At 50.2% G+C, this 21166-nt stretch overlaps 11 protein-coding genes across 11 annotated transcripts; 6 read left to right on the plus strand and 5 right to left on the minus strand.

Moving 5' to 3' along the window:
- Positions 1-53: 53 nt before the first annotated feature.
- Positions 54-1473, plus strand: COCCADRAFT_33504 (uncharacterized protein; the record flags this gene model as incomplete). The annotated part of the gene is made up of 4 exons (XM_007710261.1): positions 54-78; positions 137-292; positions 363-974; positions 1028-1473. 4 exons carry the CDS (start codon positions 54-56, stop codon positions 1471-1473), a joined length of 1239 nt encoding a protein of 412 aa, XP_007708451.1.
- Positions 1474-2382: 909 nt separating this feature from the next.
- COCCADRAFT_86083 (uncharacterized protein) lies at positions 2383-3909 on the plus strand (the record flags this gene model as incomplete). The annotated part of the gene is made up of 2 exons (XM_007710290.1): positions 2383-2547; positions 2599-3909. 2 exons carry the CDS (start codon positions 2383-2385, stop codon positions 3907-3909), a joined length of 1476 nt encoding a protein of 491 aa, XP_007708480.1.
- A 688-nt stretch (positions 3910-4597) lies between these two features.
- COCCADRAFT_33506 (uncharacterized protein) lies at positions 4598-5700 on the plus strand (the record flags this gene model as incomplete). Its single annotated transcript, XM_007710262.1, has 2 exons — positions 4598-5272; positions 5422-5700. The coding sequence occupies 2 exons, from the start codon at positions 4598-4600 to the stop codon at positions 5698-5700; spliced, it is 954 nt and encodes a 317-aa protein (XP_007708452.1).
- Positions 5701-6874: 1174 nt separating this feature from the next.
- COCCADRAFT_86103 (uncharacterized protein) lies at positions 6875-7180 on the minus strand (the record flags this gene model as incomplete). Its single annotated transcript, XM_007710291.1, has 1 exon — positions 6875-7180. The coding sequence occupies one exon, from the start codon at positions 7178-7180 to the stop codon at positions 6875-6877; it is 306 nt and encodes a 101-aa protein (XP_007708481.1).
- Positions 7181-7938: 758 nt separating this feature from the next.
- On the minus strand, positions 7939-9218 carry COCCADRAFT_85986 (uncharacterized protein; the record flags this gene model as incomplete). The annotated part of the gene is made up of 3 exons (XM_007710292.1): positions 7939-7986; positions 8128-8363; positions 8474-9218. 3 exons carry the CDS (start codon positions 9216-9218, stop codon positions 7939-7941), a joined length of 1029 nt encoding a protein of 342 aa, XP_007708482.1.
- Positions 9219-9613: 395 nt separating this feature from the next.
- On the minus strand, positions 9614-11684 carry COCCADRAFT_1827 (uncharacterized protein; the record flags this gene model as incomplete). The annotated part of the gene is made up of 6 exons (XM_007710221.1): positions 9614-9877; positions 9925-11275; positions 11329-11439; positions 11497-11506; positions 11586-11601; positions 11661-11684. 6 exons carry the CDS (start codon positions 11682-11684, stop codon positions 9614-9616), a joined length of 1776 nt encoding a protein of 591 aa, XP_007708411.1.
- Positions 11685-12106: 422 nt separating this feature from the next.
- COCCADRAFT_86191 (uncharacterized protein) lies at positions 12107-12506 on the plus strand (the record flags this gene model as incomplete). The annotated part of the gene is made up of 2 exons (XM_007710293.1): positions 12107-12147; positions 12224-12506. The coding sequence occupies 2 exons, from the start codon at positions 12107-12109 to the stop codon at positions 12504-12506; spliced, it is 324 nt and encodes a 107-aa protein (XP_007708483.1).
- Positions 12507-13814: 1308 nt separating this feature from the next.
- On the plus strand, positions 13815-14491 carry COCCADRAFT_58477 (uncharacterized protein; the record flags this gene model as incomplete). The annotated part of the gene is made up of 3 exons (XM_007710294.1): positions 13815-13851; positions 13976-14139; positions 14189-14491. Coding segments are annotated over 3 exons (504 nt in total), but the record flags the coding sequence as incomplete, so codon positions are not given.
- Positions 14492-16326: 1835 nt separating this feature from the next.
- Positions 16327-16515, minus strand: COCCADRAFT_33510 (uncharacterized protein; the record flags this gene model as incomplete). The annotated part of the gene is made up of 1 exon (XM_007710263.1): positions 16327-16515. One exon carries the CDS (start codon positions 16513-16515, stop codon positions 16327-16329), a length of 189 nt encoding a protein of 62 aa, XP_007708453.1.
- A 75-nt stretch (positions 16516-16590) lies between these two features.
- COCCADRAFT_33511 (glycoside hydrolase family 16 protein) lies at positions 16591-18053 on the minus strand (the record flags this gene model as incomplete). Its single annotated transcript, XM_007710264.1, has 3 exons — positions 16591-16875; positions 16942-17564; positions 17636-18053. The coding sequence occupies 3 exons, from the start codon at positions 18051-18053 to the stop codon at positions 16591-16593; spliced, it is 1326 nt and encodes a 441-aa protein (XP_007708454.1).
- Positions 18054-18936: 883 nt separating this feature from the next.
- Positions 18937-20352, plus strand: COCCADRAFT_85975 (uncharacterized protein; the record flags this gene model as incomplete). Its single annotated transcript, XM_007710295.1, has 1 exon — positions 18937-20352. The coding sequence occupies one exon, from the start codon at positions 18937-18939 to the stop codon at positions 20350-20352; it is 1416 nt and encodes a 471-aa protein (XP_007708485.1).
- Between the last annotated feature and the right edge of the window lie 814 nt (positions 20353-21166).

Raw genomic sequence — 21166 nt, forward strand, 5'->3', positions numbered from 1 at the left:
GAACCTCTCAGAAGCCCAGTAAAGGGCACCGCCGACATTAAGCAGCCGTGACCATGGCCGCGAATGGGGCGCGAAAGGGTGAGCTCACGCCGCAGTGTCCAAACCCCACACGCGTGCTGGCACTAATGCGCTATAGAAACTCCTACAAATTCGGAGGGAGCCACAGGCCTGCTAGACAAGAGTCTGGTCAAAGGCGTCGTAAAGTCGGAAAAGTCGAAAATCAAGTTGAGGATCAAGAAGCCGGTGCCTAAACCATCGCTACCGGGCAACTGGAAAGAAAGCGATGCGACAAGTATGCCAAAATCTATGTGCAGCGCACCATGTGCATGCATATAGTCTATACTATGCTAATGTAAGGTTAGATATTGAGAACAAAGCCCCCGCATCGTCGACGACTTCGCCTGTGATCAACCCTCTCGACGAGAAGACAATCGCTGGCTTTCCTAGCGGCCGCCCGTTAGATGACAAGGTAGATACGGTACAATGCAAGCACTGTCGTCGGCCAGTGCTTCGCGCATCGTCAGCAACACATATCCGCGAATGTCTCCACAAGAAGCAAGAGAAGCTCAAGAAGAAGAAAGAAGCCAAGGAGGCCAAAGATGCTGCGCTCAGAAAGGAGAAAGGCGAAGATGACGAAGGTGGTAAGTCACGAAAGTCGGCCATCAAAGGCGCTTCTATGGATGGGGACGGCGCAAAGAAGGGCAAGAAGCGGAAGCTTGATGGGGATGCAGAGAAGGCACCCAATGCAAAGAAGAAGAAGAAGGACGAACCCAAGCAAAAGGGCGCGAAACCCAAAGGGCCAGTCGATGTCGAGAGGCAATGTGGTGTGTCTCTACCAAACGGTGGATACTGCGCCAGGAGTTTGACTTGCAAGAGCCATTCCATGGGTCTCAAAAGGGCTGTCCCGGGACGTAGTCTGCCGTACGATATGTTGTTGGCGCAGTACCAAAAGAAGAACCAGGCCAAGATACAAAGTATGCCGTTTGACAACCAGTGTCGAGAGGAGCACACGCTAACCTTGCTTCAGGATCACTCATTGACGCAAATGCTCCTCTTCCCGAAGATCTCGAGCCCTCGGGTGCTGTTGACTCCGACGAAGAGAAAGATTCGATCATGGCCGCCCTGGGTCGACACCGACCGCGTCCCATGGCAACGTATACTCACACGTCTCAACGATCGAAATACCAATATATACGGATGAAGGGCATGATTCGTTCAGCACTTGGAGCACCGCCTGGTGGAGGAGGTTCCATGTTCTCAGGAGGAGACAACGCGAGTACCGGACGAGGAATGGGACTGGGTATGATGGGCGCACCTCTGAGCGCAACCAACGAACATTTTCCACAGAGCGCGGGCTTTGGGGCGCCGCTGAGTGCTGGACTTGATAGTGGAGCGGGAAGCAGAAGGCAGAGTACTATTAGTTCAGGTGGCCCTCGACAGTTGTTGCCCGGACACTTGCAGAAAGTGTCATGAGAGCAGCGTGCACATGATGACGGGCAAGGGGATTGATATTGGTATTGGGCATGGCGTAAAGCCCGGGTCTTGGCGTTATGATACCCGTGCAGGAACACAATGAGGTTTTTTATGCCGGTGTCTGGGTATCCAGATACTGGCTTTTCATGTTTAAGTAACGATTCAAAAACTAGCGACTCCTAGTGTGTGATGCCGAATGCGCAGAGCTTCTCCGGTTGAGAATCACGCAAATGTGTTGCGGTGAGGTGCTGTACGAAGCAAAAGCATCGAGTCCGAAGCCAAGGATTGAGCAAAGGCGGTGGACAAGGTGGCGGGGTCCATTGCGGCACTCCAAGCTCGGAGGCGTGTCCAGCCATGTTACGTGGGATGGCGGGGCTCAACATGGCTTCGAGCGTATCCATTCCCCCCCTCCCCGATTCCGCTTCCTCCAATTGCACCCTACAATTTCTTCTTCTTCAGTCCCCATCAACCCCGATTGAGCTTGAACGCTTGTTGAATAATCCTTACAAGCCATTGGCGGACTTGACCGTGGACGGTGCATGATAACACAGTCTCGGTAAGCTGAGCTCTCCCCATACTACTTCCAAAAGCAACCTGGGCTGGTGGAGAAAGCAAATCTCGTCTACAAAAAGTGGGATTGCCCGCGGAACATGACGGCCGAGCGGTTCCCTTCAGTCCTAGCATCTCCACAGGCATATCGTCATTGTACCGACACTGACAAGCAACTGAAGCTCCCCACCTATTAGCCTCAACTTTTGTCTCGACACATAACGCCTATTACGATAAATTACGATAAAACCGGTCATACCTATTTCACTTTCACATCTGCAATCATGGTGTTGCTAGGCGCAAAGAAACCCCCTTCCCGCAAGGGTATGTTCCAAACCTGCTACCACAAAGACTGAGGGAATGACAACTGTGCTAGGTTCCATGGCGGACATGCCCCGGGATCTGAAGGAGCAGATTGAGAAGCTGGAGGAGCAGTTTGTCGTCTCCACGGAAAAGCTCAAGCACATCTCGGATCACTTTGTCAATGAGCTCGAGAAGGGACTATCAGAGCAAGGTGGAAGCATTGTGAGTTGCACCTCACTCGCAGCGCTGGCAGCAGAACACTGACACATATAGCCTATGATTCCGACCTGGTGCATGGCCTTTCCCGATGGCAACGAGACCGGAAAATATCTTGCGCTTGACATGGGCGGTACGAACCTACGTGTTTGCGAGGTTACTCTGACGGAAGAGAAGGGAGAGTTTGAGATTATACAATCAAAGTACCGTATGCCCGAGGAGCTGAAGACTGGAACTGCTGATGAGCTATGGGGCTACGTCGCCGACTGCCTCCAGCAATTTATCGAGTACCACCACGAGGGCGAACAGCTCGCCGATCTGCCCCTCGGTTTCACCTTCTCGTACCCTGTCTCGCAAGATGCTATTGATCACGGTGTCCTACAGCGATGGACCAAGGGATTCGATGTACAAGGCGTGGAAGGTGTAGATGTTGTGCCTGGATTCAAGGCAGCTCTGGAGGAACGCGGCGTGCCTATCAAGCTCGCGGCGCTGGTCAACGACACTACTGGTACCATGATTGCCTCAGCGTATACCGATACCAGCATCAAAATTGGTTGCATCTTCGGTACGGGGTGCAACGCTGCCTACATGGAGGAGTGTGGTGCTATTCCCAAGCTGAAGCACATGAACCTGGACCCAAAACTGCCAATGGCTATCAACTGCGAATGGGGCGCCTTTGACAACGAACATCAAGTTCTGCCACGGACAAAGTACGACGTTATAATTGACAAGGAGTCGCCTCGGCCAGGTCAACAGACTTTTGAGAAGATGGTTGCAGGTTTGTACCTTGGCGAGATTTTCCGTCTAGTCCTCTTGGATCTTCACAAGGGTACAGAATGCTCCATGTTCCAAGGCCAGAACGCCAGCAAACTCGACAAGCCTTACTCTCTTGATGCTGGTTTTCTCTCCCAGATCGAAGAAGACCGCTTCGAGAATTTGCAAGATACGGCCGATCTATTCCAGGAGACACTTGGTATCAGCTGCACTAAGCCTGAACTCGAACTAATCCGCCGACTTGCTGAGCTTATTGGTACCCGCGCTGCTCGTCTGACTGCCTGCGGTGTCTCTGCTATCTGCAAGCACAAGAAATGGAGCGAGGTGCATGTTGGTGCTGACGGTTCCGTATTCAGCAAATACCCTCACTTCAAGATCCGTCAAGCTCAGGCACTGAAGGAAATCATGGACTGGCCAGCCAAGTATGGAAAGGGCAAGAACGATCCTATTGAGGTGCTACCTGCCGAGGACGGTTCCGGTGTTGGTGCTGCGCTCATTGCTGCGCTTACAGTCAAACGTGCGCAACAAGGACAGCTGGCTGGTATCAGGGACCAGGATGCGCTGCTTGCTATGGGAAAGACCAACAAGAAGTAGACCCTGGGTCCAAGAGTGAATTATTTTCAGGCAGTATGTATAGAAGGGATACAAACAAGTAAGATATATCCAATGTTTACCATGTCCGCATACCATCAAAGTACCCTCTAGCACTTCCAACTGAGTTGCAATCATCTCGAAATTGCTACCCCACCACTGCTGCCTGTCGGCTTTGTGATGGTATCGAGCGTTGACTACTTCCAGCTTGTATACAAACGATGTGGTTCATCTCAGCTCCGACTTCAATACTCCACATTTCAAGCTTTTCTAAAAGACAGGCTATGCGTTTAGTTCCCAGGCAGGTGACTGGATAGCACCCTTGTATCCTTGTACCTCCACATCTCCTTCTCCGCCGGCCAAGGCTAGGCTCTCCAGCTACGCTAATGGGCCCACTTTGCGCTTGACCCCCTACCACAACGTTGCCTGAGGGAACTGACTGCATGCTATGCAGGTCAGCAAATGTATCTGGTCATTGGAGATTGAGCAATTATCTTTGTTGAATTCGCCAATTGGGATGATATCTGACAAGCTGTTTTGAACCGGGCCGTTTCTGGCGGGCGACAAGAGCCGGGCCTTCCGAAGATCAGAGGGACGGGATACGGTATTCAAATACTTTCTCAAGGCCATCACCATGACATTACAAGCTTAATCATCAACATACGATCTGTCCAGGAAACCTCGAGTCAAAATGGGTAACCAATTGAGCCAGATGTTCCCCCCAGCACCTACCTTCACTGAAGACTCGCTGCCCGACCTTAAAGACAAAGTATTCATCGTGACTGGCGCCTCCGCCGGCATAGGCAAAGAACTAGCGCGCCTCCTTTACTCGCGCAATGGTACCGTATACGCTGCCGCGCGCTCAACGAAGAAAACAACAGCAGCGCTCGCGTGGATCAAAGAACAGCATCCATCCTCCAAAGGCAAACTAACCCATCTGCACCTTGACCTCAACGACCTCGAAGGCATAAAACCCTCCGTTGAAAATTTCCTTGCTCAAGAATCCCGTCTAGACGTCCTCATCAACAACGCAGGCGTCTTTATGACCCCGCTAGGCCCAAAAACGAAACAGGGTTACGAAATCCAGCTCGGGACTAATTGCATTGCCCCGTTTCTCTTCACAAAACTGCTTACTCCGCTGCTGGTTGCGACGGCAAAGAAAGAGCCAGCGGGGAGCGTGAGGGTGGCATGGGTGTCGAGTTCGGCGGCAGATGTAAGTGCGCCAAAGGGAGGGGTGGATATGCAGAATTTGGGCTATAACAAGAATACCTCGACGACTGCCAAGTATGCGGTTAGTAAAGGGGGGAACATTTTGCACGCCATCGAGTTTCGGAGAAGGTATGGGGGTGAAGGTGTGGTCAGTATTGTAAGTTTTTTCTTTTCCATTTTTTTTCTTCTTACCTCCATGGATTGTATCTTTCATGTTTGCCTTTGATCCAGATCGATTCCATACATGTGTGTGTATTTTTTTCTTCTTCTTTTCCTTTTCACTGACATTTCTCCCCCTTTACTCAGCCACTCAATCCTGGGAATCTCAAGACGGATCTTGCCAATCACATACCTATATGGCAGAGGTTGATTGTCAAGCTCATAACGCATCCGGTTATAAACGGTGCGTATACGGAACTTTTTGCGAGTTTGGCGCCTGAAGCTGCGAAGCTGAAGGAGAGCGAGTGGGTTGTGCCCTGGGGGCGCATAATGCCGTTGAGACAGGATTTTTATTCCGAGGAAGGGAAGGAAAATGGAAAGGCGTTTTGGGAGTGGTGTGAGCAGCAGGTTGAGCGGTATACTTGAAAGTTGAAGAATTGAGGCCAAATGTTGTGAGGATAAGATTTGAGCGCTTTTTGTTTGTTTGTTTTTTTGCTCAAGTTGTAGTATGAAGTTGGATGCGACAAGTATCTATATCATGACTGTTAGCATATTATACACATGCCTAGCTCTGCCAAGGACTTCTCATACGAACCCATACATTATTGCGGAGCGAGAAAGGTAGTTTCGCACTCATTTCCCCTACTCCAGATCATCTAGCTAGAAAAAAATATCCCCTTTTTTTTTCTTTCTTTCTTCATAGCTCGCCTCTTACCTCTACCACTCCATCCACCATCAGCGACAATAATCCCTCTCACACTTTCATCTTCAATCCCTACATAACCACAAACGTCACTTAGTAAATCAAATCACAAAAACACAGAGGTCGGTTTTTCTTTTTACATCAAAGATGGAAAATAGGGAAACTACATAGCCACATGTGCCTGATTATTGGACGATTCGAAAAGAGAGGTAGATTTCACGTGTTGCCGCATGTGTCTGGATTGTTCGATTCTAGTTCGATACATGAGTGTTTATGGGAGTGTTGAGTGGTGTGGTGGGTAAGTTTGTGAGGGTTGGGATGGTGTGGTTCATTTTGCTGTTTTTTTTCCTATGGCTGAGTAAGATCGGGCTGGGAGTGGTGGAGATGGATGGCAAGGAGAACAGGACGAGCAGCGCATTCGTATCCTGTTTTCTTTTTCTTTTTTTTTTTGAACAGCTTTCTTGGGTGAACAGATAAATTGGACTTGAGTTTTGGAAAGCTTAAATGTGATGAACATTGATAAAACTTTGATAGCGAAGTGTATTCCGTTGCTACCTGAGATGCCGGAGGGTTGGGCAATTTGTTATCGAGTAGAAGATTTCAATGTACACAGTTTTATAAATTTAACCAGCTAGTATGTACGAAGAAAAAACGCGGTAATGTCTTCGATCAATGGCAGGCATGCGTAAACCCGTTGCCATCGGGCTTATATCGTGTGACGGTAGTACCAGTGCACACCATCAAGACACCGTGAGGGAACTACGAATTTCGGCAGCAAGTGTAGCATTCCTATACGGCATGTTAGTTTATTTTGAACCCGTTTACCATGCGCTTGGGTTTGAAAGGTTTCTCTCTGTGGTCACCCGGTCTACTCTCAAACCCACGTTGTTTGCGCGTTCAACGTAGTCTCTCCGCATGGAATGTAGTAATACTTACACCAAGCTGTTGGACGAACTGCCACAATGTTAGCTTCTGGAAAAAAATAGTGTGCATGTACGGAACACAAAGCATGTAAGAAGAAGAGGCGAAAATCTCAAAGAAAAGAAAAAAAGTTTGACTTACTTCACCATCACTGCACGACAATGAAGGCCCAGCACACATCCTGCTACAAGCGGCGGCTTTCTGTCCACTACCTTGAGCTGGAAGGTGCGCAGTCGCAAACGCAACAAGCGCAGTAATCGTGACGAAAGTGAAGTACTTCATCTTGTTTTCTTTGCGAGAGTCGGGTATATCTTGGCGAAATGAGGAAAGAGAAGCGAAAAGGCAAAAGTATAAAAGTACGATGGACGAAAGGTAGACATTTAAACCCTTGTGTTAGAGTTTGGAGTTTCCATACATAGTGGTACATCTCTGGATTTAGGGTTAGGGCTTACGTGATGTTGAAATTGAAACCAGGGTTGCAAAAGTGGCTGTGCGTCTTTCCAAGCTTTTTAACCACCCCTTTCTGGTTGTGTATGTAAGTATACGTGCTTGGCTTTGTTTCAAGATTGGATATGAAGGTGATCCCACCAGTGATTGCATTGTTATATATATGTGTGTGTCCGTTCAACTTGTGCAAGCCCTAGTGCGTCATGTTTTCACATGACCGCCGTACATAATGTTAATTGTACTCACCTTCACCTTCACCGAGATCGATACACAGCGTGTACGCACTTACTCCAGATTGATTGCGAGAAAGAAAGAAAGATAGAAAGAAAGAGTGAAAGGGTGCGAAGGGCAGTGCGCCTGTGTAAGTATCGATTCTAAGACCAGCACAACATCTTAAATTGTACACTCCGCAACGATCCGGGGGGAAGCGGGCCATCTCGTATATTTTGTGTAGAAGTGATACACGGAGAAATATGGTGGAAGATTACCGGAATTTATGGAATAGCCGTCGACTAGACCATTTCCAACTCTATCTTGAACCTGGCAAAATCTATAAAGGTCCGCAAGTGTATACTTCTAACATACCACCCAATTTAGAAGATAGCAACAGCGTTTGGTGGACTTGCTACACCACCCGGTACCTGTAATGAATTATGATTAGCTTTGCGTCGTGTACCACCAAGTAGTATTTCCTTCTTTTGTGCCTTCCATCTCTCCTGTGAGTACACTCACGTGACCTCTAAGGCTTGGAAGAACCAGGAAGAAGAGATGGTCCAACATACCTTGAGCGGCACACTGCTCACAAAGCATGTGTTTCTTCCCAATTCTGCGCTCTTACTACACAGTGCCTCCAAGTCCCACATTTCACCAATCATAACCCCCCAACCACCAAGTAACCATTGATGCAACAACCCACCACCTTGCATCTCTTCTTCCCAAGACTCGTTTGCCCATATGCCGCCAGGGGCGTTGTGGGGACCTACTAAAGGTGACATTTCGAAAGAAGGGGCATCAGAAGCTATAATTCGGTTAGGAGACAATTAACACAGAGAACTTTTGATATGAGAAATGGAGACGACATGGACTAGGTTGAACAGAGCAGAAAGTATAGACTGAGAAAGATCTTACCAACAGCCGCGAATCCACTTTCCCAAATCCACTGTAAACTCTGCTTACCGGACTGGACACCAAGGAACGTCGGTGGCTTGTCCTTGATCGCTTTTCTATCTGCTTCACTGAGCTTGTTGTAATCCCGAGTGAAGCCTGTTCTCAGCAATAACAGATCGCCTTCTCTTGGCTGAACGCCTACATCCTTCAACATGTCCCTCAGCACATCTGCAGTGATGCTGTTTGCCTCCAACGAGTTTACTTGCTTTTCGCCTTTCTTCTCGAGATAACGCGGATAATCTAAGATAATACCTCTGGTCGTGATGCCGCCGGAGTTGGCTACACGGTCGATACCAATGACTTGCGATGATTCAATGTCTTGCTGTGAGCGTCCGCCGTAGTATTTTTTCGCGCTTTGGTATCCGTAATGTCTAAAACCATCCCACTGGCTGCTTCCCTGCGTATTGAAATCCACATGATCGTCATTTACTGTTCGTCCCGTCCCGTCTGGATGCTCCTTATTTTTCATGGTCCAGGAGAATGATGGCCGGTTGAAGGACGGGTGAGATGGCAGATTAAGATACCAGTCCAGAGATACACGGTCGCCAGTTTGGATTTCTTGTGCAGCGGCTTTGACAACAGAGGGAGTGATCATATTGAGGGCACCAAGTTCATCATTGGCACCGTAGAGACCCCATGCGTTTCCTGGAGGACCGCTCTTGTCAAGCGGAAGCTCTGTGAACGGAGGGCGAGGTGGTGGTGCCATTGAATATCTTGAATGCTGTCCTTGGTCTCTGTGATATCTAGTCCGGGTAGTACTACTCGAAAACACTGGTGATTCGAGTTCTGCATTCGAGTAATGGAACTAGGCGGAGCACGATACTTTATGTGTCTAAGTCCGAGGCATGGGCAAAGTGACGTATAGTGGGGTAAAGGGCGGGGTAGCTTCTATTCCCGTTGCTACTCGTTACTGAGCCGATATTGGTGTAGTGCGGAGATAACAAATACTGTTCGGAAAAGCAAGCGCCAAATATCTTGAATTGATACTGTCTTTGGCAGGCGCGGAAGAAACTCTCGCAATACCCGTGCACAAATTTGCTATAGTGTATGCACTTTCGACATGGCTGCGATTTATCTACTCAACCTATAACATCGGCGCTCTTAAAAGTCGGGACCCATCCCTACACCGATCTCTCTTGAGCCAGTGTTCTTCAAATGGGCACCGCTACCCTTGAACAGGCTTTGCCAGATGAAGGCTTCACTCAACAACAATTCTATGTCTTTTTCGGTCCATTGCCGAGTAGGTAATGATTGCAAAAACATCATGATCTCTTGGAAATCCATCTTGCGAAGTTGATCCGACCATTTTACAAGAAAGGCGGCACAAACGTAAAGATGAAAAGACGAAAACCCATCTTCCTCGGCCTAACACACGTCAGTCATTTGTCTGTATTTCAGTCAACAATACATACCAGATAGGTATCCCACATCCGTATTGTGTTCTTCACGGATATCTCACGCATCAAAAGGCAGTTCATCCAACGGAAGCTGAATTGTATGAACTCGACACCCTCATTTTGGAGGTGCTTTGCTAGCCCATCATCGATGCGTGTGGTGAGATCTCTCAGGCTTGACACTTGCCTCTGGATCCCCGGTTGGTGGGCGATGTAGTTGTCCTGTATCCCATCAAGCAGCTTAGTCAAACACCAGAATGAATCAGCTTCTACAGCGTCAAGAACCTGCTTAGGTAGCTGCCCAGGATCCATACCAGACTCAATATCGGGGTCTGAGATGTAGGCGCCCAGGAAGACCTGCCAGAATGGGGTTACCAAGTCGTTGATGCCCTGTACGTAGCCCGAGGCGGGGTGCCGTATGGCCCAAACGTATAGTATGCGTTCGAGCGACCGCTGCGTCGCTTCGTAGCTATAGAGTTCTAGGTGGGGGTTTGTCCGAGGCACGTCGATGCTGATTTGATGCCATATCGCTTCATCCAGGCCACGCCCACGCCCTCGGTTTGTTGCAGGATAAGAGGCGCCCCCAGCCATGCCAGAGGCGACAGCGCCTGCACTACCAGAAGTCCCTCGCTCGAAAGCCTGCCGCACACCCTCGAGGTATTCCTTTCGTTTGCGCTCCAGTGTCGCAACCCTCCTTTCACTACTGGTGGGGAGGTATCCCAACAAGACTTGCCATGTCATGGCGCGTACTTCAGATGGCACACCCGACCATGCTGAGTCGCGCAAATCGGAAAGCGAGATGGTGCTGGCTTGAAGTATCCGCTTAAATTTGTTGATTCTTGTTGTTCGGGCCGAGTGCTCCTCAATTTGCTTTGCTGACGCATTCGGGTCTACGGGGGGATGTGCGATGAGATGTAGAGAATTTGCGGGGTCGCGCAGGATTTCTTGGTATTGCGGTCGTAGTATCTTTCCTTCAATCTTCTTGGCGGTTGGGTAGTTGGGTATGCCTCGCTCTTCGGCTATGTCACCACTGTCTATTGCCCGCCATGCAGTCGAACCCTGACTTTCCCTGCGAGCGGTGCCGCCTGGGTCCTTTGGCTTTGTCGGCTGTTTGCGACGGCCCTTTCTCCGCATATTTGCAATGCTCGGTAGGCCAAATTCGTCTTCATCGTCCTCAAACATGTTGTCGGGGTCATCTGGGTCATCGCCATGGTTCCAGTCCTGCTGTGTGTCGTTGAGAAAGTGGCTATATGTTGGGCGCGAACGGGGCGATGTGGTCTTGCTTGACCGGCCTGGGGCAATGCTCGACTCGCGACTATGCGTAGCCGATGGCGGGGTGCGAGGCCGTGACGTCGACCCAGAGACGCTCCTTTGACGGTCAGTCTAGGCGCCATGTGTGAATGTGGTACCAACAAAACATACAGTGAGCTGAAGTTGAGTATGTCGGCATGGGAGTATGATGCGCCGATAACCTTCTTGCCTGTGGGTGAGGTAGCGGTATTGGATGTCGTGCGCCAAAAGGGCGAGGCAGAACTGCGCAATCAATGTCAATATCGGCGGTGTGGGTGCGGCTCGGGCATAGCAACGTACGAGGAGCGGTCTGTGTGTAGGGAAGCGATGTGTTAGCTACCCCGGGTATCGTGATGTATGTATGCTTGGTGGTTTGGATGGACACGAACCGACCTGCACCATTTCCTGGCGACGTGTCAGAAAATACTCGGCATTTGCGCATACACGAGCGAAGAATCACGAACCTGCTGCTGTTTTTTGGAAGCCATGGTGGAATCGAATGCGTCTCTTGAAATCGTGTCGCGACAACGCCCCGCTGCGAGGCCCCGAGCTCCAAGTTGCCCGACCACGGCGCTGCCGCTCGTGCTTTCCATCCATCGCGCCTGTCACGCCAAGCTCCGCCCACACTAGCGCGACTGCCCGTTGCTTCTCGTCTCCCAACCTCAGGCAGCCTCTTCTTCTCTCACCTTCACCTTTGCCCACCCGCCTTCGATCGCGTCAATCCCCTAATTCTCATACCATCGCCTTACTCTTTCGCGACTGTACAATCTGCCTCTCCGACTGAGTTTTCCAGGTAGCCGAAGCTTTTGATCAGAGCATCGCGCCAGGAGCTCAATAAGGACTGCCATCACCCCAGTCCTTTTGTAACTCTACTTCTTAATCACTTCTAGCCCCCATTTCAGCCGTTGCAATGGCCGACGAGAACTACGAGGACGATATTTTTGACGATCTGTAAGACAATCGACCCGGATGCAATGCGTTCAGCTATTCTGTGACGCCACTCTGCGCAATGCTAACTACTAGCCAGTTATGACGATGAGCCCAGGTCGCAGCAAGCCCCAGCGGCATCTGCACTTGCCCCCAAGGCCGAGCCAGAGCCAGCACCAACCGAATCTGCGAGCGCGCCGCCTCAGGATGCTACCCAGAATCACAGCCAAAATGCTGAAGCATCTTGGCCAGCCCAAAATGCGGCGGGCGAGGACACACAGATGGGCCAATCTGGTTTCAATGCTGGAGGTGAACAGTCCTTTGATAACGCACCTGCGGAAGATGACAACTATGGACCTATAAACGTAAAAGAAGACGGGTAAGTCGTGCATGCTTGATGTCGTATTAATATCCCAGAGGCGCATCACAAGGTAAGGTCACACGTTCGAGATACGATCTCACCCACCTGCCGAACACATACCGTTATAAGGATCAAAAATATAATCGGCCGCATGAAAAGTAGTATTGGGACATCAGACAGCGACAAGATGGTACATCAGTTGCTTGATTTCTCTAGGCGCATGATTATGGAGCATGCCCTGGAGATTATCATGCACTTGCACTACCCAAGAACGCCTTGGGTCGTAACTGGCCAGTCTGGTGTGAAGGCTTAGGATCTTGACAAGATGCGAAGATTTGCAATCTGCGTCGCCCATTTGGCGAGCGTTCTGAATATGACGGGTTGGGCCGTCAAGCTTGGTTGTTGGAAGAAGCTGGAAGACACGGGTCAACGGCTCTGCGATACTCAGAAACAACTATCAACGCGCCTTTCGCGAGGACTCTTGTGGCTTGCCCGAACGTTGGCAGCGCCTCATGTCGATATATACCTAGGTACTTGATAGCGCGTACCAGCAACGCAAGCAGAGGATAGCTACCGAGTTGTAAGAATGTCTTTCTCAGACGTCTGCACTCGAATCCATAGCAAAACACAGACGCTTCATCCGAACCATACTGTGCCTTTGCAGGGCTACTTTTGAACCTCGAAATGTCGATCTTGAGTACGTTGTTTGCGTTGCTAGTCTGTATGATTGGTCTACGCCACAAGATTCGACATGTTGGGATTAGGATGCGGCGTTGGACATGGCTTCGCTTAAGTTCTGTATTCGGTCATCATCACAATCAACATCGGACAGCCAGGGTGCCTGAGTGCAAAGTACCTTAAAATCACCGAGACAATATGTTCTAGGGTACGATGGTACCTCGAACTTATGTCTGAATCATCAACACAAACAGGCAATACATTCAACTTGGCTTCCCACGCCTTCAGGACCGCCAGGGTACATTATAGTCTGGCTATCTCGATATTACTGGACGAACCATACGCCGTATCCGAAACCATGCGCTTCTCCCCGCTTCACCCGCCAAAGACCCTTGTCATACACCTTCCTCTGGACATTGGTTACATGACTGGAACCCAGTGACTTTGCGCATACATCTGGCGATCACTGTCCTATGCCTTCTCGACATTACAGGATATCGGGTTGCTCGGATATCATCTTCACTGTTTACTCATCTCGAATGGCCTTTGGATACCTATTGTCGACAACCTGTGATGCGTCTCAATGCCCCCTTTGTACTCTTGTTTTTATCCACCATGTCAACACTGACGTACTGACACCAACTGTAGCAAGATGTTCATCGGCGGTCTGAACTGGGAGACTACTGAAGGTACGTTTGTTGACTTGAGTTAGGAGCAGTTCCCAGTCTTTCATCTTGGGAGCTGACACTTGTCGGCCTTGTGACCATTGCGACAAGCAACAACACATAATCAGTACTAATATCTGATACACAGATTCTCTCAAGGGCTACTTCTCACAATTTGGTGAGGTCAGCGAGTGTACGGTTATGCGCGACTCTGCTACTGGCCGATCTCGAGGTTTTGGTTTCCTTACCTTCAAGGACCCTAAATGCGTCAATATCGTCATGGTCAAAGAGCACTATCTAGACGGCAAGATTGTATGTCAACCACCAATTCGAATAAAAAATCTTCGCTAACAATGATCAGATTGACCCAAAGCGGGCTATTCCTCGTGAAGAACAAGAACGAACCAGCAAGATCTTTGTCGGCGGTGTCAGCCAAGAAGCAACAGAGGAAGATTTTACAAACTTTTTCAAGCAATTTGGGCGTGTCGTTGATGCCACACTCATGATGGACAAGGAAACGGGCCGCCCTCGTGGCTTCGGTTTCGTTACCTTTGACGGCGATGCGGCAGTAGATGCCACACTACGCGGCCCACTCCAGATTCTCGGCAAGCAAATCGAAGTTAAGCGCGCCCAGCCTCGCGGAAACATGCGCGACGACGATGGAGGTGACGGAAACAAGAAGTTCGGTCGCGGCAACAAGTTCAACAAGTTCAACGATGGCGGAAACGGTGGTCAAGGTGGAGGAAACGGCTATGAGAACGGCGGAGGAAACATGCAAGCACAAGGCAGCAACACTGCCATGTCTCCAGCTATGATGGCCCAGTACTGGCAGCGGATGCAGCAATACTTCCAATCTATGCAACAAACGCTCGCTCAACAACAGGCTGGTGGTGGGATGCCGGGTAACCCTATGGGCGGAATGGGCGGTATGAACCCGATGCAGATGCAGCAGATGCAACAGCAGATGATGAACCAAGGCATGAACCGCGGCACTGGCTCACCAAACCCACAGATGATGGGCGGTCCTGGCGGTATGAACCCAATGCAAATGCAGCAGATGCAAATGCAACAGATGCAACAGATGCAAGGTGGAGGCGGCCCAGGCGGACCCGGAGGCCCAGGCATGATGAATGCTCAAGGCGGACAAAACGCCGGTCCTCGCCCAGCATATACAGCACAAGATCAGCTAGCATTTGAACAGCAAAAATACGAACAACAGCAAGCTCGTCGCCAGCAACAACTCTCTGGCCCCGCGGGCTACGGCGCGGCCCAGGGAGGCGGCCCAGCAAGTTGGGACGGCATGTACGATGACGCACCTCCACCCAACGTCCCCTCCGGACCTAGCGGTGGCCGTGGCGGTGGTGGCTTCAGAAACAACCGGTCTCGCCAGGGATCCAGCCAGCCTCCTTCTGGCGGTGGTCAGGCTCCCATCAATGCACCCACTGGTCCTAAGAACGCTGGTGTCCGCGGCGCCAATTACCGTGGTGGAGGCCACCGTGGAGGCGGCGGCTTCAGACATCAACCATATGGTGGTCGTGGCGGTTAAGCTGTCGTTATTAGTATCGGCGGTCTGCAAGCGAGAGGCTTCACGCAGTGGAGAAAGAGAGAAGTATGTCTCTTGGAATCACAAATTTGAATTGGAAAGGAGAATAAGCAGGAAAGGAACAGGGAAAACTACTTTTCTCACCTCCTTGTCCAACTTCTCCTCACCTAACATAAAAAACTCGGGGACTGTTGCTTGGACGAGAGCCAGGAGAGGATCGAGTTAATACGGCTACTGCTTTTCCTCCACCAAAGTATGCCATACAGTGAGGGAAGAAGTCCTTCCTTCCCACATCCATCATCTCACCTCGAGACGGTTCAAAAGCGCAGAAAAAAAGTTTCAATTCAAAAGGGGACCATTCACTCAATCAAATCTAATGGAGGAGTACGGTATATATGTTAGGGGGCAGAAAAAAAACCAAAAAGAGGAATCAGAAAAATCATAATGGTATGCTTCGGCAGTTCAGGGTCCTTTTTTATCTTCTTCTTCTTCTAAACTGTAAGAGGGGTTGAAATCCTGCGTTCGTCTTTTTTTTTGTATATTAGAATTGCTGGTTTTTACTTCACTAAAAAAATAATGCACGGGATTTTCGTTTGGAGTGACTTTTTGATTAGGGAATGGTGAGCATGAATGTTGGACATTGGGTGTGTTTGAAGACCTGCTGGGTGAGAGATATAAGCAATCAAGACCCATTGGGAGGCATCTCTTCAATGATTCATGGGGCACAATGTCAATGGTGAGAATGCTGATGATACGATATAATAAGTTCATTACGTTACGACATGACATCGTCTCCTATACTCTATAATCTCGTATGAAAGCAGGCCATGAATCCACATCAACCGCAGCCCAATCAGCTCAATCACCCGCAGGTATGCTATAAACCAAAGAAAAAAGCCAATACGCTCAAAATACCAAAACCAGACGCTATGCAATAAAACAAAACAAAAAACAAATCAAGCTCCAAGAACAAACCACCGGAGCGACGCCCATATGGATCTATACGTCGCTGCCGTCTCCTTGCTACCCTTGAACTTGTAGTTCCACTTCCAGCTTGCGTCAGGCCAAGGACCCGCCCACAATTTGATGGAGATTTTGAAACCAATATATCCCTTCGTAATGCATTTCATTAGACATGCAAACATCGCGACGATACCAGCACCGAGGATAGAATAGGCTGGTCCGAAGTCCACGGTATACCATACGTTCTCCCAACTCGCCTAGAAGCCGAGGCAGGTTGGAATATGGAGGAGTACAATTGCCCAGGGCAGTATGCTCGAGATGACAAGGGTCCAAGAACTTGCTGCCAAGGGAGCGGCAGGGACCGCCTCTCCAGCGTTGCCCTGTGGTGCGTTACCCGAGGGTGCTGGCGTGGCTTCGGGGAAGATTGTGCGAATTGTCGTGAAGCCATGGTCGTCGTAGCCGGTTACAGTCTTAGGCCCATTGCCGGAGGAATCCGTAGGCAAAGCTTGCGGCGATGAGATAGAGGAACCTGGAGGGGACATCTACAAAAGTCAGGTCAGTATACTGGTGGCAAAGTGGAGGAACTGCTGAAGAAATGGCTTACTGACAGTGGCTGAGCTGGGTGGAATCACCTTTCCGGTATTGGAAACAGTCCACCCACTCGGAAGGCCAGGATAGTTTGCAAATGTGGGCTGAGGAGTGGGAGTAGCGTTCGGGTCAGGAATCCAGGGGTAAACGCTGGGGCGCTCGGCGTTGGTCTGGTGAGGAGCAAAAGGCAGAGGGGCGCCATTAGCTGTTGCGGTGACTGCGGGTGCGTTTGCAACTGGAGCTTTACCTCCCGCAAAAACGGCACCACCATTGGATCTGATGGATTTCCAAGTACCGGATTGATCACCGTAGATATACTGGGAACCAGTGGAGTAGTCCTGGACCTTGAGGGACTTGACAGTCATGGTGAAAGGTCCCTTGGAGTAGTCGGTAGGACCACGAGCCCAAGAGATAGTTCCGGCAGGGTTCGCTGGGTCACCACCGCTCCAGGAGCCAAACTTGACCTGCATAGGTGTCTGGGGGTACTGGTTGTTGGCGTTGGCGGGTTCAAGAGTGCGCACAGTGTTGCCATCAATCTGCCATACAATTTGCTCTGGTGTCCAGATGATCGTATATGTCTTGAAGTTGGATTGGCTACCCGGGTCTGAATGGAAAGCACCACGGTTATAGTCAGTTGTCTGACCTGGATGGATGTTAGCAAGTAACTTTAAAGGTTGATGTATGCATGGCTCGATAAACTCGATCATATCTTACCTTTTCCAAAATAGTTTGACTGAACCTCATCAGGGTCTGCACCAAGCCATTCCCAGTCAATTTCATCAAGGGTGTCGGATTGCAAGACAAAGCTGCTAACAATGCCCGCGCCCGGTGCAGCCTTGAGTTGAATGTCTACCCTGCCGAACATTATGTACCATAGCGAAGTGAGCTGTGGGGCATCGCCAGCCTTTGAGATGGTAAAGGATACGCCATCGGAGCCATAGGTTGGGTTGCCCTGAGGAGTGAAACTGTCGGACTTTGAGCTGAAGTCAATGTTTACTGTTCTTCCCAACGCGGAGTCTGGAGGGCAGTCGCTTCGTAGGGTCGGGTTACAGTTGGACCATGTTTGTGCTGCAGAGGGAACGTATAGAACAGTTGAGAGCAGAGCTGCGAGGGCCCTTGTTGTAGAACGCATCTTAGTGAAGGTGACGGCCGATAGCGATAGCGGTGTGAGATAGATTGGAAGACGGACGCAGTCAAACGAATGATGGCAAGAGACGCTACAGCGGTCTACGGCGCACTGGCGGGTATGCACGTGAGTAGCGTGAAGGTCAAGTGCGACAGGGTACCTTCTCAGCACTTGAGAGGCGGTCGGGAAGCAGTGTGCAGAGGTGGCAGGCCCTGTGGCCGGCGACCCTGCAGCTTTTGTAGAGTCCCAGCCATCTCTGAGCGGTGACCTACGTAGTGGGCTGCAAGTGAAACTGGGATAGTGCGGTCAGGCTTGCTTGTTGCGATACGGGAGTGGATGGAATTGGGCGAGGTTGGCAAGGCGACGCCGAGGTGGTTGGTAGGCGCACCCAGCCACACCAAACCCCTGCCGAGCACTCGACCGCCAGACGCTGCTGCCAACACGCAATCTTGGTGCGTGTCCAGAGCCCCCGGCCTATGACGAAGCCGGAAACTTATTGAAAGCTGTCAGCGATCGAGTTGGGCTGCGATCCAGGATGCGAGCAATAAGAGCGCGGTCAGCAGGGTGGTGGTTGGTGTGAGAAGAGGAGAACACCCTGGTTCGCATGCGGGCGGGTGTGGCGTCATGCATCTAGACCCCGCAACACCACCACGTTCATCCCACCACGAGTCCTGTCGCTTTTTTTAGGCTTCCTCGCCATCTCCGCATATGTACGACCCGCAGTGGCATCTCCAATAGCATCCGCAGCGGAAACAGACCCTGCATACCCGGCGTTAGGCCCCTCGTCACTCCATCAATATTGAATTGAGTCACACGCATCCGAAGACTTTGGCCATTTTACCACATCTCACCACCACCACCCGGCAAAAGCAACCCCCAAGGAGAAGAAATGTCTCTGACCAACGCCACACCGCTCGAGGTTGCACAGGCAGCTAGACTCGGGTCCCGGAAACTGGCCGTCCTATCTACCGACGAGCGGAATGCCGCCCTGACAGCCATCCACGATGCACTGGCGAATGCCAAGGATGAAGTACTAGCTGCCAATGTTCAGGACCTCGAGGCTGCCAACAAGGCTGCAGCAGGAGGCACGCTCAGCGCGAGCTTGGTAAAGAGGCTGGATCTGGGCAAGCCGGGCAAATATGAGGATATGCTCCAGGGCATACTGGATGTACGAGACTTGGAAGACCCCATCAACAAGACGACTGCGAAGACACTACTTGACGACAATTTGGTCCTGTCGCGAATCACGTGTCCAATTGGCGTACTGCTCATCATCTTCGAAGCACGACCCGAAGTCATTGCCAATATCTCCGCGCTTGCAATAAAATCCGGGAATGCCGCCATTCTCAAAGGTGGTCGCGAATCCAGCAACAGCTTTGCGGCAATTGCGTCCATCATCTCAAAGGCCTTGGCATCAACTGCAGTACCATCAGACTGCCTCCAACTAGTTCAAACCCACGATGTCATTGCCGATCTCCTCAAACAAGATACCTACATTGACCTGTGTATTCCCCGCGGCGGCAATAAACTAGTCCGTTACGTCAAAGACACGACCACAATCCCGGTTCTCGGCCACGCTGACGGTATATGCTCCACCTATCTATGCTCCGACTACCCTGCCGACAAGGCCACCAAGATCATCCTTGATGCAAAGACGAGTTATCCTGCAGGCTGCAATGCACTTGAACAACTCCTTGTAGAGGAAGAAGCCCTCAGCACCAGTCTCCCCGTCGTTGCAGAAGCGCTTCTACAAAAGGGCGTCTCCCTTCGTTGCGACAATGCGTCCCTGATCGCGCTCAAAGGCAAATTGGATCCTCACTCGGCAGCATTGCTACAGGAAGCAGGGCCTGAAGACTACGATACCGAGTTTCTGGACTACATTCTTGCTATCAAGACCGTCGCAAATGTTGAAGAAGCCGTTTCTCACATCAATACACACGGATCTCACCACACCGACGCCATCCTGACTACATCAGAACCCACAGCCAAGTCGTTTCTCGCAGCCGTGGACTCTTCTAGCGTATACTGGAATACGTCTACTCGCATGGCTGATGGGCAGAGATATGGATTCGGGACTGAAGTCGGTATCAGCACGAACAAGATTCACTCGCGAGGGCCTGTCGGGTTAGAAGGCTTGACGATATACAAATGGGTGATTGTAGGCGATGCACAAGTGAGCGCCGAGTACGGTGCCGGAGGCAAGCAATGGAAGCACCAACGCCTACCCGTCGGTGATGAGGAGAGCATTGCGCAAAACGAAGAAGAGAGGGAGGTTTTGAGGAAGTTTAGGGCGAGCAAAGCATGAGATACATGTGGTCAATGCCCTGTTGTACGTATCATGTACACGAATCAAACAGCAATCACGTGATTATATAGTAGCTGCACCATTAAAATTACATACTTACTTACACTCCAAGGCTCTTAGCTCTCCATTATCTCTCTATCCAGATAAAGCAGCGATACCGAAGGATCGACGATCCCGGGCCTCTTTTCCTCAAAAAAAGCCTCATGCTTCCACGTGCACTCTTTGGTTTCCTCACCGCATTCCGCATCCTGCCCTCCAAACCTACCTACGTACCCATGCATATCTCCGAATCCCCACCCTCAATCTCTCTCATTCTACACCATATCAAAACTCGAAACCACCCATTTAACTTCAAACCACATCCAAGAAAACAATCCCATTAAAAGAAAAAAAAAGGCATTTCCATATTAATTAAATCGAGAATAAGGTGAGACCACATGAACATAATGTATAAAAATAAACACCAAACCCCCGAGACTTACGCGTCTTGTCATGTCGCATTGCGCATCTTCTCATTTCCCAAACACATGGGTTTTTTTTCCCCCACATATTTTACACTACCACGTATACATGCAAGCACACGTGCACATGCTTGTACGCGCCATATCAGCTTTCTCTCCTCACCTAGAAGCCAGATAGTACCAGATTTATTAGCAATTTTTTTTCTCCCACGTTTCCTTCATATCGGAACTTTTTTTTTGCCTACTAGTTATTATATCCCCCAGTTTTCAGTTTTTTTTAAAAAAAAACTTTCGTCTCTCAACTTCCACGAAATCACACACTTCGTTTGCTCCTGTTTTTCACTCGATTTCAT

The sequence above is a fragment of the Bipolaris zeicola genome (assembly GCF_000523435.1).
Source record: "Bipolaris zeicola 26-R-13 unplaced genomic scaffold scaffold_16, whole genome shotgun sequence".
In the NCBI taxonomy this organism is placed as follows: domain Eukaryota; kingdom Fungi; phylum Ascomycota; class Dothideomycetes; order Pleosporales; family Pleosporaceae; genus Bipolaris; species Bipolaris zeicola.